Source organism: Gossypium raimondii, chromosome 4 (assembly GCF_025698545.1).
Source record: "Gossypium raimondii isolate GPD5lz chromosome 4, ASM2569854v1, whole genome shotgun sequence".
Lineage (NCBI taxonomy): Eukaryota > Viridiplantae > Streptophyta > Magnoliopsida > Malvales > Malvaceae > Gossypium > Gossypium raimondii.
In genome coordinates this window covers 46306295-46321223 of record NC_068568.1, presented here as the reverse complement: position 1 = coordinate 46321223, position 14929 = coordinate 46306295, and the positions used below count along the sequence as shown (strand labels likewise).

The 14929-nt window shown below is 30.9% G+C and overlaps 1 protein-coding gene across 1 annotated transcript; it reads right to left on the bottom strand.

Moving 5' to 3' along the window:
* Positions 1-57: 57 nt before the first annotated feature.
* LOC105779828 (probable polygalacturonase) lies at positions 58-4218 on the bottom strand. The gene is made up of 5 exons (XM_012603771.2): positions 3522-4218; positions 2560-2680; positions 1650-1824; positions 1201-1271; positions 58-1080 (listed from the first exon to the last, which is right to left on the bottom strand). Exons 1-5 carry the CDS (start codon positions 3972-3974, stop codon positions 452-454), a joined length of 1449 nt encoding a protein of 482 aa, XP_012459225.1. The 5' UTR covers positions 3975-4218; the 3' UTR covers positions 58-451.
* Positions 4219-14929: the final 10711 nt, after the last annotated feature.

Here is a 14929-nt window from a genome sequence, read left to right as displayed (position 1 = left end):
CATTTGGTCCCTATAGATGTGTATGTATATTAACTAAGCAAATATCATACTCATAGCTTTTAATATAAATTAACAGGCATCCATAAATATTATATACCACCATATATGACATACATTTGTTACACAAGTGATAAATTTAAATCAACCCTAAACCATATTGCAATACAGTTATACCAGACAAATCTGGAAACCCTAGCAATCACAACTACTCAAATGAATATTATGTGTTTTGACAAAATTGCAGTATGCATGGAATCTTCATATCTAATCTGAGAAAATTGCAGTATCCCCTCCATCCACAACCCCACTTTCATGAGCAAATGAAGCTCAGACTAATGATACTTGTGAAATGATTCACCTTTAGAATCCAGTTTGTTCAGAGCATCCATGGTTGTGGGTGGAAGTGAAATTTCCGTATGCAGTCAGGAACGTACTCACCTCGAACTTGAGCCTATGAGCAACATGTTGAGGAGCCATTGTTCTGCAAGTGAGGACATGGCAATGGAAACACAGCATTTGTACAACCTGAAACAAACTCACAGTGCCATGCCGCGTTCGGGGAAAGTCCAAGTAAAGTAACATTCTTAAAGCATAACCCTTCAAATGATGCGCCGCGAATACCAGCCAGTACTGGTGCCTTTGTTGAATTCAAACTAACAATGTTACTAATGAAAATCCCCCTTATTTTAGGAATGGCTTTAGGATCCCATCTATCATCAGGGTGATCATTCGAGCCTCTACTCAACCTAATAGGAATTTTGACTCGTTCCATCATTATATTCCTTATGGTGATATTTGCAATGTATCCCCCTCTACCCTTGTCAGTTTTTATACGGACCCCAGCTGCCGAATTCCAAACATGCATATTTTCAATAGTTACATTAAAAATCCCTCCAGACATCTCACTACCAATGCCAACACCTGAACAAGTTGGTGTAGTGCCTGAGATTCTCCTCACTTTTATGTTTGAGCTTGGTCGTGCCATTTTGATGCCGTACTGGTCCCATCCACTTTTTATTGCTACAAGATCATCTCCACTCTCAATATAGCAGTCCTCGATACATACATTGGTACTGGAGTCTGCATAAAGTTAAATGAGGATGTTGGAAAAGATTTTTCCATTATGAGATTTAGGTTGCTACAGATGAGATACAATAGGGAATAAGGTACACAAGAAGATGGAGAATGAGACTGGCACACCTGGGTCTATTCCATCAGTATTTGGGGCACTAAGGGGAGCCAATATTGTCATGCCCTTAACAACTACATTGCTGAAGGAAAAAGAACAAAAACTAGATATTAGTTTCCTTCCTGTAATTATTATAATTGAGAAAACTGTGATAAGCAGCAATGGGGCACTAAACACAATCTCAAGTTCTTTTTGTTTTGTCCTACAAGTGAATTTGGGGTGTAAATATTGAAATGAGAGGAGGTAAATAGTTGCGATATCTTTAGATATTAATCTTCTATCTGTTAAAACTGGTTTTACTACTCTCTTTTTCTTTTCTTTTTTTTTTCAGTTTTGCAAACAATATCAAGCATAAAGATGTGCATCTTATCCTCTTATTGGATCAAAATATAAAAGCTAGCAAAATAAATAAATAAACAAATGAAACTAGATGAACTACTACAACTTAGAGATCTCATACCTACAGTAAACGGGATGAATCGTCCAAAATGGTGAATTTCGGAAGGTTAAGTTAGAGATAAGAATGTTACGAGAGTTCATCAGTTCTACGAGGTGGCCTCTTGTGTGGTTTAGTGTTCTGTTCCACCACAATTCCCACCAAATTCGACCTTGGCCATCAATTGTCCCGTTATTTCCTACAAAACTAGAACAACTCATCACACATGCTTGATAAACCGTCCAAATCAGATACAAGTTTCATGGTAGAAGTTGGCATGGTAATGGTAAATTTTTTAAATAAGGTAAATGATGTCACTAGTCTAGTAGAAATAGTAGATCAAAGTGCCATTTTTCTTTTCAATATAATGCCTAAGCATGCATAACAAAGGCATTGATTTTGTATTACTGAAAGCAAAACAAAACAAACTCCTAGGATGGCTTCCGTTGAAGTACCATCCACTAACAATTTTTTAGCTGCTTAAGATCCCATTGAATATTTACTGAATGTTTAGAATAAGTAGATGATGTTTCTATCAGTGGTCAGCTAAACTTAAAATATAAAATATTTCTGTCAAATGAATCAAACTGCAAAATGTAAATCTATAATGCCATTTCGGGGTAGCTTTAGCTAATTCAACTAAAGGAATAATAACATGTCAGGAAATAAATGCAATGCTACTTCACACTCCATATAAAATGATATCAAGGTTATGCTTTTCAATGTACTAAAAATGAAGAACACCTAAATAGTACTCAAGGGGAGTCCATTTACACTCAAGAACTAGTGGAAAGAAGATCTATTTAATTATACAGGCAATGAGAAAATTATGTTTTCTGTAAAGACAGAAGTTTGGTTTAGTTCTCGACTTGTTTACGTAAAAGCAACAACTCTTCTTTCTCTTTTCATATTGTTAAGAAGAAAAAAAAAATACCTGTAATAACAACATTGGTAAGACCATCTCCATGAATAAGGCTTATGTGTCTTCCTCCCAATCTCTCTCTCCCTCTACCATAAGAAGGCAATGGCTCTACAATAGGCCATTCCTCAGGGTCCTATTATTCACAAACACAAGAAATTAAAACCCGGCACTTTTATAACTGATCATCCACATATCACCACTACATTGCACTTATATCTGGCACAAAGTTGATAAACAAATTAATGGAGTAAGTAAATTAGAATGACCTAATATCTAACTTATTAAACAAGCTGCTGCGTAGCATTAACAAAATTTCTAATTCAACCAACTTGATTCACCAAAACAAACACATATATCTTGATTGGATCAAAACATTCATGGCATTCTCTTCCTAGAGTCAAATCTATACAAGAAAAACAGCTCAATATAAACTGAAATGAGAAACAAAATTTAGACGGCACAATTAATGGGGTCCCTTTAGTTGAAGTTGCACATCAGCACCACCAACCAACTTTGTTTCACTAATAAAGAAAAAGGAAAAAGGGCTATGAGAAAGATCAAAGCATGATAAACATGACATGGCCAAACTTAGCTATGTTTCAAACGAGCAGTAATTGAAAATCTGCCCTCTCTTTTCACCTAACTTTTAGGTAAAGGCACTTCTCTTTTTCTTTCACCTATTACAAAGCTTCATTTCTTCCTTATTTTTCGGCTGACAATGGGGAAAATGAGCTTTCATTAGAAAGGCTAAGTACTGAAAGACTCAAAGAAGAAGAAGAAAGAAAGCATTCATACAGGGGAAACAGAGTAACCCACACTGTTTTTCTTTTCTATTTTACGGCATAATAATCCCCCACAATTCAAAAGACTATGAAAGAAGCTTATTCTCAGTACCCAGTAATCACAAAACTTAAATTTTCAGGTTCCAGTATAAACCAAATAAATTAAACAACTTGAAACAGAGCATAACTGACCTGAGATCCTAAGATAACAGCACCCTGTTCAAGAAACAATGTGAAATTACTAGTGAGATTAAAACTTCCGGTTAGCCACTTTCCTTGGGGGACATTAAGCTGAGCCCCGCCTTTCTCACTGAAACGTTGCATGTAATCTAATGCCTTCCTAAACGCCGCCGTATTAGACGTTTTCCCATCGCCAACTCCCCCGAAGTCCTTCAACGACATAACGTGTTTCCTCTCTGGAAACTCACCGAAAGTTGCGACGCAACTTCCGGGGTCGAAATCGGATTCGAAGTCGAGTTCGGATGATCCGGGAACGGGAAAGAGTGGGAAAGGAAGAATAATAGCTTTTGGAGAGATTTGAAGACTAAGGATTGCTATAACAGTAAAGAGAAGAACAAGGAAAGCCCAAGAAGGCTTCGTGAAGTAAACCATTATCGCACCATAATTTGACTTCTCAGATTCCATTTTTTTTTATTGAAATTGGATTGCTGTAAATGAAAGAATCAAAGATTAAATTTATCAAACAAAAAATGGAATTGGGTTTTGCTAAAATTTACAAATAAAATAAAATAAAACAAAAACAAAAGAAATGTATGGTTTAATGAGTGAGGAATAAATAAAACAGTGGGCCGTTCTGTGTTATTCTCTGCATGCGTTAGAAAGAAGAAGATGATGAAATGAAAAGAGAACGGTGGAAGCTGGACTCAGCGTACAGAGCCATCAAGCGTATTTTAGCAAACACGGCTTAAAATATAAAAGGATTAAAAATATTGTGTGGGTCCGTTTGGAAACTAAAATAAAGTTTTGGTTAAGTTCTGTTATTAGTCCCTATACAATGCGTTAATTGTGAATTTAGTCTCTATTCTTTAATTTAATATTTTTAATCTATTTACTTTTCGAATTTCAAAATTACAGTCTTGATCAAATGGTAGCTATTAAACATTAATTGATTTTGCTAATTCAAAATTTTGCAAACATACATATTATCACATCTAATTTAATTGTTACTATTTAGATCAAGACTAAACTTTTAAAATTTAAAAAATATAAAGACTAAAATTGATTAATTCGAAAAGTACAAGAAATAAATTTGATAAAAAGAATACATGAACTAAATTCACAATTTTGGTATAGTACAGGAACTAATTGCAAATTTAACCAAAAATTTACTTTTTTGGATCCGGTTTGTACGGTTGCAAGAGATGCAACTGAGGAAGACACGTGGAGAGAAAAACATATGATGCTTATGACCAATAGAAAACTGCCACGCGTAGATTTTGAATGCAATATTGGTAAGCCCGTGTTTAAAAAAATGGCGTGACGCCGCCTGTCACGGAATTCTTTTCAAAGTTGTTTTCCTATTTTCATTTTTTATTTTTTAAATAATTTAAAAAAATAAAAGAAATATTTTAAGAGGGTGTTTTGTAGCGTGTTTGCGGTGCATGGATAGGTTTTTATTTATTTATTTATGATCTTTTACGAGGAATCGTGATCATACACGTGGTACACAAATTACTGAAATTCATGGCCTCTATCATAAGCCTTTTAGCCTAGAATTATTTTTTAATTCATGATTTGGCCCCTTAAGTATATTATTTCCCATTTTGGCACCTAATCTTTTTTCCCAATTTGGTATGTAAAGTATCAATCAATTCCCAATTGGGTACTTAAAGTATGCCTTTATTATATTTTTTAGTCAATTTCTTGACAAAAGTTTAAAAAAAATTTATAGCCAATCATAAAGTGCCACGTGGCATCTTTATGTAAACAAATAAAGATTATTTATAATTTTTATAGAAATCTAAAATATATAATTAGAAATTTAAAAAACCAAAATAATATATGAAAATAAATTTTTTATAAAAATAAAAAGTATTTAAATTTCAAGTAATTGCAAAAATAAACTTAAAATTTAAATGCATTTTAGAATTTTAGAATTATATATTTTAGAATTTTATAAAAAATTCTTTTAAACATTTTCTTTTTCTATAATTTTTACAATTTGTTTACCTTTTTTTATAACTTATATACTTTTTAGATTATATATATTCTGATTTTTCTATACATTTATTTTCATTTTTATATTTTTAATGTATATATACATTCAATAAAATAAAAATATTTATTTTTACATAAAAAGTCACATGGCACTTTGAGATTTTTTTAACGTCCGTAAAAATTGGACTAAAAAATATAATAAAGATATACTTTAGGTGCCAAATTGAGAAATGATTGATGCTTTAAGTATCGTAAAAAGAATTTAAATATTAAAGTGATAAGTGACAAAATGAGTATTTTTAAAAACCAAATCACGAATTAAACCTATTAAAAATAATAAAATAAATACAATATGTCACATAAAATATTTTTAAAATTTTATGTATAAAAGTTATTAATATATTAATATTATGACGCGGTACACAACTATTATTATTATCAACTCTTACAAAATGCCTTTCGGTGGAACAAGAAGAAAAGAGTACTTTTGACATATTATTCCTTTTGCTCCCTTTCTTTTTTGACTTCCTTTTTATTTTTAATATTTCTTTTACGGTCATGACAAAAAAGTCTTACAATAACTATCCACATTATATTAGCAATTAGACTTTTAAGAAGTGATGAGTGCTTTTGTCTCGTGATTTATTAATGGAGTATTTGGGTATTTATATATGTTATTATAGTTTACGATATGATTCTATTGTTTTGTCTTGACTCCGCTGTTCTTAATGTTGACATTCCGTGCGGGCTTCAGGCCTGCTGGACACGTGTCTCACTTTAGGTCACCTGCGAAGCACGTAGTCCTTTCTATTCCTAGTATTGACATTCCGTGTGGGTTTCAGGCCTGCTAGACACGTGTTTCACATTGGGTCGCTTGCGGAGCACGTGGTCTCCCTTTCTACGAGCTCCTTGAATGCATGTGAAATGAGACCATGGCCTTCTCTTGATTTGTGCGAGCTAGATCCGCGAGTTAGGTCCATGAACTCCCTTTATTGTCCTCTTGCGATTCGTCTCACATTCAACCATCTGTTGGGACCTATCTGGGTCACGGATAGGTGACTCGGATCCTATCTAAAATTTGAGTTGGTGATCACCGATATATAACAAGAAGAATACAATTAATAAATTAATATCCTAATTAAACAAAGTTTACTTATCAGAGTTTGTTTCTCAATCAAAGAAAATTTAAGAAAATGATATATCTTTTTAATCTATCTTAAGTAAAATTTTGTATGATAAAAAATTTAAATTTAAATTTAAATCTAAATTATAATTTTCTTTTTATTAAGGTATTGTTTATGTTCGTTTTAAAATTTATGAAAATTAATCTTTTCAAAGTTGGTGATTATCTCTCCCAATGAAATCATATCTAAAATTGAACTCAAATTCATTTTATGAAAATGTAATATATTTTACAATTATACATCACTTATTGATTAAATTAAAATTTTAGAAAGATAAAATATAATTTTTTTTGTTTTTAGCAAATAATAGTTAATCATGCAAAATCAGCCTCTCATAAATGACTTTTGTTACTATAAATTCTTAATTATTTTTTAATTCTTTTAAGAGTTGGTGACTTTTCCTTCTCAATAGCGTACCAGTTGCCCTTTCTCGAAACCTCTTCTCTCGGTCTTTTTACCTTAATAATTCAAAAAAAAAAACTTAATTATTAAAATAAATTATTCTACAAATTAATTATCAAAATGGGTTGTACACATTGATGACACCAAACTAAAATATAATTAGTGATTATATTTATTATGTTACAAAATAGTTATTTTAGCTTAGGTGGTAGAGGGTGTGACTTTTAATTATGTGGTTGTGGGTTCATTTCTCATAAATAAGTTAAATTAAAACAACTATTTTATAATATAATAAATATAATAATTAATTATATTGTAGTCTGGTGCCGCCAATGTGTCAAACGATACCAATAAAAAAAATTTTAAAAAAAATTCATGTGGTGTCAACCAACCAGATAAGTGATACAAAAAAAAATACTGTAACAAATGATCCATTTCGATAATTAATTTATAGGATGATCTTTTTTTTTTGGGATTATTGAGCCGTTTCTGCGAAACCAATCCAATCGTACTAATTTTGTTATAAAAATTCAATTAAACCATTGAGAAAGGTTTTTTAAAAAGGAAAATAGATAAAAATACGTAAAAAAGTAAATTTGAATTTCACAGGTTCGTTACTTGATTATTGCGATTATTCATTATTTATTATAATATATTTTTCAAGAAGTTTTTTCTTTAGAGAATCATTGTCACCTATAAATATTAAGCTTAGGATAGTTAAATCACCACATGAGTGTATATTTTGTATGTCATAAGAGTAAGACTACAAAGTATAGTAAATAGTAATTCGACTCTCATGGGAGACACATTTAAGATTGTAAAGTTTAACCATTTACGATTGATTCAACCAACTTATTTAATACAAAGAAGTCTACATCCATGATTTTATTTACAAGATAGTCGCATTAAGATTTCATAAAGAACATTTAGTAAACTATGCACTTAAATTAATATGGTAAAATTTTCAATTAGTTTTTTTTTTTTGTAATTTCTTTTTCAACTTTTAGATTTTGTGAAATTACATATTGTTTATTTTAACAACAAGAAGAACGAGTTATTCATGCTTGACAAAATCTAAAATTTCTGGAAGCCGATGGATGTATCTTAGATCACTTGAAAAGTATTGGTTTACATATGACATCTATGAAGGCAAAATTATTATGATACTGAAGTTGCTTTTTGCCTTCATGGAATGATGGAGGCCAAAAATGCATACATTACATTTTTCATGCAGGGAAGTGACTATAACGCTAGAAAACATTGCTTTAATAACTGACTTTCCAATTGACAAGCATGCAATAATTGAAGCTACTAATATTGAGACAACATATGAGTGTGATCGATAACTGGGTATTATGCAATCTAAGAATGAGAACAAATTAGATGTGAATTGAGTGAGATACACATTCTTGGTGAGGCTTGTTTAAGTGGCCCCTCCACCACATGCAACTGTGGAGAAGATGAATCAATACGTTAGAGCTTGGACGCTTTGGGTGGTAGGAGGAGTGTTGTTGTCAAACAAGTCCGGCAACAAGGTCCTATCATGTATCTTCCTCTACTCGATTCTTTTGAGATAGTTTGTACATTCAGTTGGGTTCAACGACTCTAGCCTATCTGTATAGGGCACTTTGCAGAGAATCTTGAAAATGAATTGACGAAATGGTTGTTGCCTACTTCTGTAAATATGGTCAAGGATACCAGTGCCATGGTTAGCACTCATCCATTCTAGTCATGGGACACCCCTCTTAATAGAAGGTAAAATATACTTGTATATAATGTCTTAAGATGTATTCAATTACCAATATTTATAATCCCCCATTACATTGAATATTTGAACAGATTTAAGGGTCACTTGGATCACACGTGTTATAGAATGAACCATACTTGGATAGGACAATATATAATTGATCAACCAATGAAGAGGTATGTTGATGTTGTATTTGCATCCAGTGCAATTCATTATTTCTGTTAATGAAAATAATTGTATTTGTGTATATTTATAGTTTCTATGGATGTCATACCTAGATAAAGCAATATTTTTCATCATACCTAAGATAACTTTCGTGTAGTATACATTATCCAGGATGTGTGTACCCATCATTTTTTTCCATATTATAGTGTAACAACACTATAATATGGTGAAACAATAGATTAGCTTGTACAAGATATTTTGACCGACACATAAAACATTGATAAATTTCATAGGATAAATGTTAAGGGGCAAGAATATCATTGATTGATGGATGATGCATTGTGGGTTAAGTTCTGAGGCTAGTAAGCTCAATAGTACATGTATTGGGAAATTATATAGGATGATAATTTCTAACCTTCTAAAGCATGGGCAGGGGTGGTTCTATCAGAAAGGAGAGTACCCGGTAGTAAGGAAACAATGCATATCATTCAACCATCGACAAGTAAATTAGAAAGGTCATGCATGACATCCCAACCTTTTTAGTCAGACTTGGAGCCAACTATGCATCAGTTTTGTAACACTGTACACCTGACTTGTCTGCCGGATCTAGATTTGGAGCGTTACAAAGGACCGGATTAACTTATCCTAAATTCTATCAGCTAACTATTATAAAACATACTATATTGGAATAATAATACTTATACTTCTTATACCAAAAGCCTCGAGTTTGTTCAAAACTTGGTATTTTAATGTTTCTGTCTCTATACAGACCATTTGTTTACAAAATAACTCTTAAGATTTAGTTAAGGGCTAACTGTCCCTAAAATCCAAAGTCTAAGTATGTCATCTAGCTTCATTCTTATAATACTGAGGTGAAGCCTTCAATGGTACCCCTTCTTATGTGCATAACTCTCACTGTCTACAATCTCCGATCTTCACACTGTCTGGCTTGGTCCTTTCTCTGAGTTCTCAATCAACCTCGCAAATCTTGCGATCAGTAGATAAACCCTATCGCACGAGGGTAACAAATGCAAAATAAAATAAACATAAAATTTACTCATTGCTCACTCAAGGTGAGTGTTCTTTATCAGGGTGGCGGACTTCACCCGATCCTCTGAGCTACTCGGTTGTATTCCAAATACTTTACCATATCAGTGAATCTTATCCTTACTTCTTCCCATTCCTTCATTACACTTTCCCTTCATTTGGGATGTTCGTTGTCCTCTATCTTACTTGGTTGTATGCCTATTTGCCATAATGTACCTTTATATTGGCTTTCTCATCTTTCCACCCAAGGATTCTTAGATCATAACTTCCTTTGCAGACTTTCATAGTTAAACTAACCCTTGGCAGACTCCCCTCTTCCCATACCTTAGTCTTGAAAGACTTATTGACATTTTTGTATTGTACAGACCTTTAGTAGTCCTCGCCACTCTAGCGAACCCTAAACCATAATATCTATACATACAATCTATTTAGATGAAGCTTTGCAACAAAATAACAAAAAAATTCATTTGGTGCATCATATCTTCATTCATGATTTGGATAAATTCATAATGGACCTTTACATATACATAGTTGAGAACTTCGTTAGGTTTTATAGGTATGATAGGCAGCCCAACTTCAACAAAAACACCTCGACCTCGACCTTGACCTTATCCATGTTGCCTAGCTTCAACAATTCTGTTGACAAGTACACTTATGCTACGACATGGTCGTAGATTCCCCCTCTTCTATCTTGTTCTCCTGCAGTAAGTTGAGCCTGTGCTTCCATGTTTCCTTCGATATTATGAAATTGGACATTGAATTTGATGTATCAGAGCCTATCCCCATATATACAAATATTGTTTTCCATTGGCCCTATATTATTCCCTATAAATTGCAGATGCTGCAAAATTACCATGCTTAACCAATGTGTGACATGCTCAGCAAATCTAATGGCCTAATTATGTTTCAACCTCAAACACAAATCTATGAAATGATAATTATCCATGTTCTTTAGATTTGTAAGAATTTCTTGAACCATCCCAAACTGTCGTAATACTTGATCAGATTTATGCTACTCGATGCAAGAAAATCATATAAGTAGTTGTACACATTAAAAACATATCTATACGCACATTATTTTTATTATAATATGGTTGCAATCTGCTTAGTTCAACATCATACAAATTGCAAAAATGATAAAATCATTTCATTTAAATTCTATTACGAGGTGATGTTAATTAAAGTAAATAAACTTGGCAGTGCAAAACACAAATTACCAAATCATTTGATTCAACATTAATATATGCTCGTATCGTTAAGAGATCATCCTTCTAGTAAATTGTATGACAATGATGCTCAAACTACCTATTAAAATATAAAATTTCAGTATAGATATAAAACATTTAGAACGTTATGGATTGTATACCATATGCTTTTAATTTCACTTTCTAGCAAGAGGGAAGCTCAGATTCTCAGAAAGAATAGGTGCAATCTACTAAAGTCGATACCATCCCAACTATTGTAAAATAATAAGGCAATCATTTACTTCCTCATTCCTCACTTTGCATGCCTTATATATTGTCCTTTATTGGATGGCCACAAGAGAAGATACCCAACTGCATCTACCAACTGTCTCTAAATTAGATAACAATGGAAGATACATGGTATGAACTAAGTTGTCAAAATTTTCTAGCATTAGCACACCTCTGATCAACTGAAGAATGCACCTAGCATTATGTTCAATATATTTAGGTGCTAGATTTTGTGGGAGATGCTCAAAGCAGGTTTTCAACCATTTTAACTTAACTCGATGCCTTTGAAAATTGGATTTAAGGTTGGTACCTGCTCCAAAAGCTGGACAAAAGACCTCTTATAGATTGTGCTTAAACTTCCCATTATTGGATTCTCATCCATTAGACGCCTCGTCAGTAATGCTATATCTTTTCGAACTATTGTTGCTTTGTTGAATAAAATATGAAAAGTGTGGGTCTCGAGTTTCCATCAATCAATTAGAGCATATATAAATTCCAACACAAAAGTAACTTTCTTAATTTGGCTAGCGTGATAAGAAATTGACTTGTGTTAACTGAGAAATGATTTTGCTGTCAGAAAGATTTATTCTCGTGTTACTCTAACCTCAAGCCATAAGAGAATACTCCAATGTTGTTGTATTCTTAGCAACATGTTCTTATTCGTATCTCAATAAGTAGACAACCATTACAATATGATTAGAAATTAGAATTTAGAAATACTTAGGCGTGTAGAATAGTATAGAATGTAGAATAGGATTTGTTTTGGGTTTTATGTGGAAAAAACTAATAAGTTAGTTTGCTTATTTATATGCTTTAGAATTAGGGTGGTGATATCAATTTAAATTTTGTTTAAATTTTGTAGATTACAGTTTTTTTTTAAATTTAAACAAAACCTAGCATTAGTTCCATTTAAATATTATCCCTAATCGTTAGAAAATTAAATTATATTGTTACAATTTAAAAATAAATATTTTAAAAGAACTCAACACCTATGGATGTTGAGGTGTTGTAATCGTTCTAAAATAATTATCCTAATTTTAACAAGGTGCGGAGAACTTGATGGTACAATAAAATCTAACGAATGAAACTCATACAAATTGAGTTATCTATAAAAACATATTTTGAGAAATAAATTTATAATAAAATTTATAATTTGATCCATTTGATGATACAAGCAAACCATGTCCTTTCTAATAATAAAACCAAACAAGATTTAACATATTTGTAAGCAATAACCAAAAAGGAAAATATAATGTATGCATAATATACAATACATATATATGCCATTTTGCCATCACCGGTATAAAGTGTCGTTTTCCCTGAATTTGGAAGCTCTAAAATGGGTCAGTGTCAAAAGGAAATAATGATGTTAAATATTTTGGGCCACCACTAATTCTGTAATTTTGTTCCCATCCCATACACAAAATTCAGTGGCATGGGGTGGATGCCAATCCAATCATCCTCCAACCCTCAACTTCCTCCTTACCCAGTTTCGCTGCTCTTCTAACATGGAAATGGTTATGTTTTGGACCAAAGTAGGAGGTCAGGCTTACTAGGCCCGCCTTTGTACAGGTCCAGTTTATGTGCATCAATAGTTTTGTATTAAATGAATTTGCTATACACTCATTATTTTTGCTAAAAAATATATTTAATAAAAAATTAATATAAAAATAAATTTTTAATATGTCACATGTACAAATCTCATTATAATTGAATTTTTATTAATTTTATATAAAAATATAAAAGGCAAAATTACTCCCATAATAATATAACTTATTATATATATAAAATAAAATTTTAAAATTTTTTACTTGAGTTGATGCCCAATTAATTAGTAACACTAACTCAAAAAAGATAAAATTGAATAGTTGGGTACTATTTTGTAACTTTTCATAGTTGGGTGACTAAAAAAGAAATGGTACCCAACTATTCAATTTTGTCTATTTTGGTTATCAGTTGGCTAACAGTAACCACTTTTAAAATTGACATAATAATAACTTTAACCCTCAACATTTATAAATTATGTCATTTTGTAACTTCTCATAGTTGAGTGACTAAAAAAGAAATTAACTAACAACTATTTTGTAACTTTTCATAGTTAAATGACCAAAAAGAAAGTTACAAGCAGTCGGGTAATTACTAGTGTAATTGACCCTATTTTTTATTCTAATTTACTTTTTTCCACTAAACTGATGTAGAGTTAATCCATATAAAAAACTCAACCAAAAATATAATTAATAGTATATATTTATGATTTTGGCAAATTATAAATTATATATATATATATATGTATATATGATATATTTATGTTTTATTTATACTAGTTTTCAATATAATGCGTGTTGCACGTAAATATACATGTTTATGGTTTTTTTCTATATAATAAAATAGTTTTATTACATTTAATTAATGTATTATTGAAATTTACATATTGTGTAATTTGATTTTTTAGAAATTTTTTTGACATTGAGGCTTAATTTTAAAGGAGTGAGAAAATATGAAAACTATTATCTTTGATTTTTGGGGTTTTCATTTTTTGTATATTTTCGATAAAACTTAGTTGATATTTTTATAGCGTTTTAGGTAAAAGGTCACAAAAAAATACAAAACCGCAAAAAAAAAATACACAATGAGGGTTAGATTATTTTAAATCAAGACTAAATTGATACAATGTATAAATATTGAGGGTTAAAGTTGATATTATGTCAAATTTAAAAGTTGCTACTGTTAGCCAATTGGTTGCTAAAAAGTTAAAATTGAATAGTTGGGTGACCAAAAAGAAATTTACTAATAGTTGTGTGGCTATTTTTTAACTTTTTATAGTTAAATGACCAAAAAATTTACTACTTATCGGGTGACTACTAATATAGTTTTCCAAAAGTATTATATATATATGGGTATAAGTATTTTTTTTCAAAATTAAAACCTCCGTGTTTTTTTCTTCTTGTTTGATAGTATATTTTTTGGAACTGTTTATTTTTCTTATTAATAATTATTATTTGTAAAATATATTTATTAATTAAATAATTTATATTTATATTTTATGGATAGAGGGATGACAATGAAATACCGGAATATACATTTATTAATGGTTAAATTCTATCGTCAATATTATGAGCAAGTTGTTGATTTAGTCAATGTGCTAATTTAATTATTTTGATATTTGTACATTTATTAATGGTTAAATTCTATCTTCAATATTATGAGCAAGTTGTTGATTTAGTCAATGTACTAATTTAATTATTTTTAATATTTGTACATTTTATATTTTAAAATTCTAGTATTAACCAAATAATAATTATTAAATTCATTAAGTTATATTATTTTTAAAATTTGATGTGACAAATATATTATCACATTATTTACAAAACAAGTCAATTATGAATTTAAAATTGTTGAAATTAA

What these genes read in the sequence shown, in the direction of transcription:
- LOC105779828 (XM_012603771.2), bottom strand. Translation starts at nt 3,974, where the DNA reads ATGGAATCTGAGAAGTCAAATTATGGTGCGATAATGGTTTACTTCACG. An exon ending in TACCAATGTTGTTATTACAG is followed by an intron (nt 1,825 to 2,559) that starts GTATTTTTTTTT and finishes CTAGTTTTGTAG; the next exon opens with GAAATAACGGGACAATTGAT. An exon ending in ATTCATCCCGTTTACTGTAG is followed by an intron (nt 1,272 to 1,649) that starts GTATGAGATCTC and finishes TTTTTCCTTCAG; the next exon opens with CAATGTAGTTGTTAAGGGCA.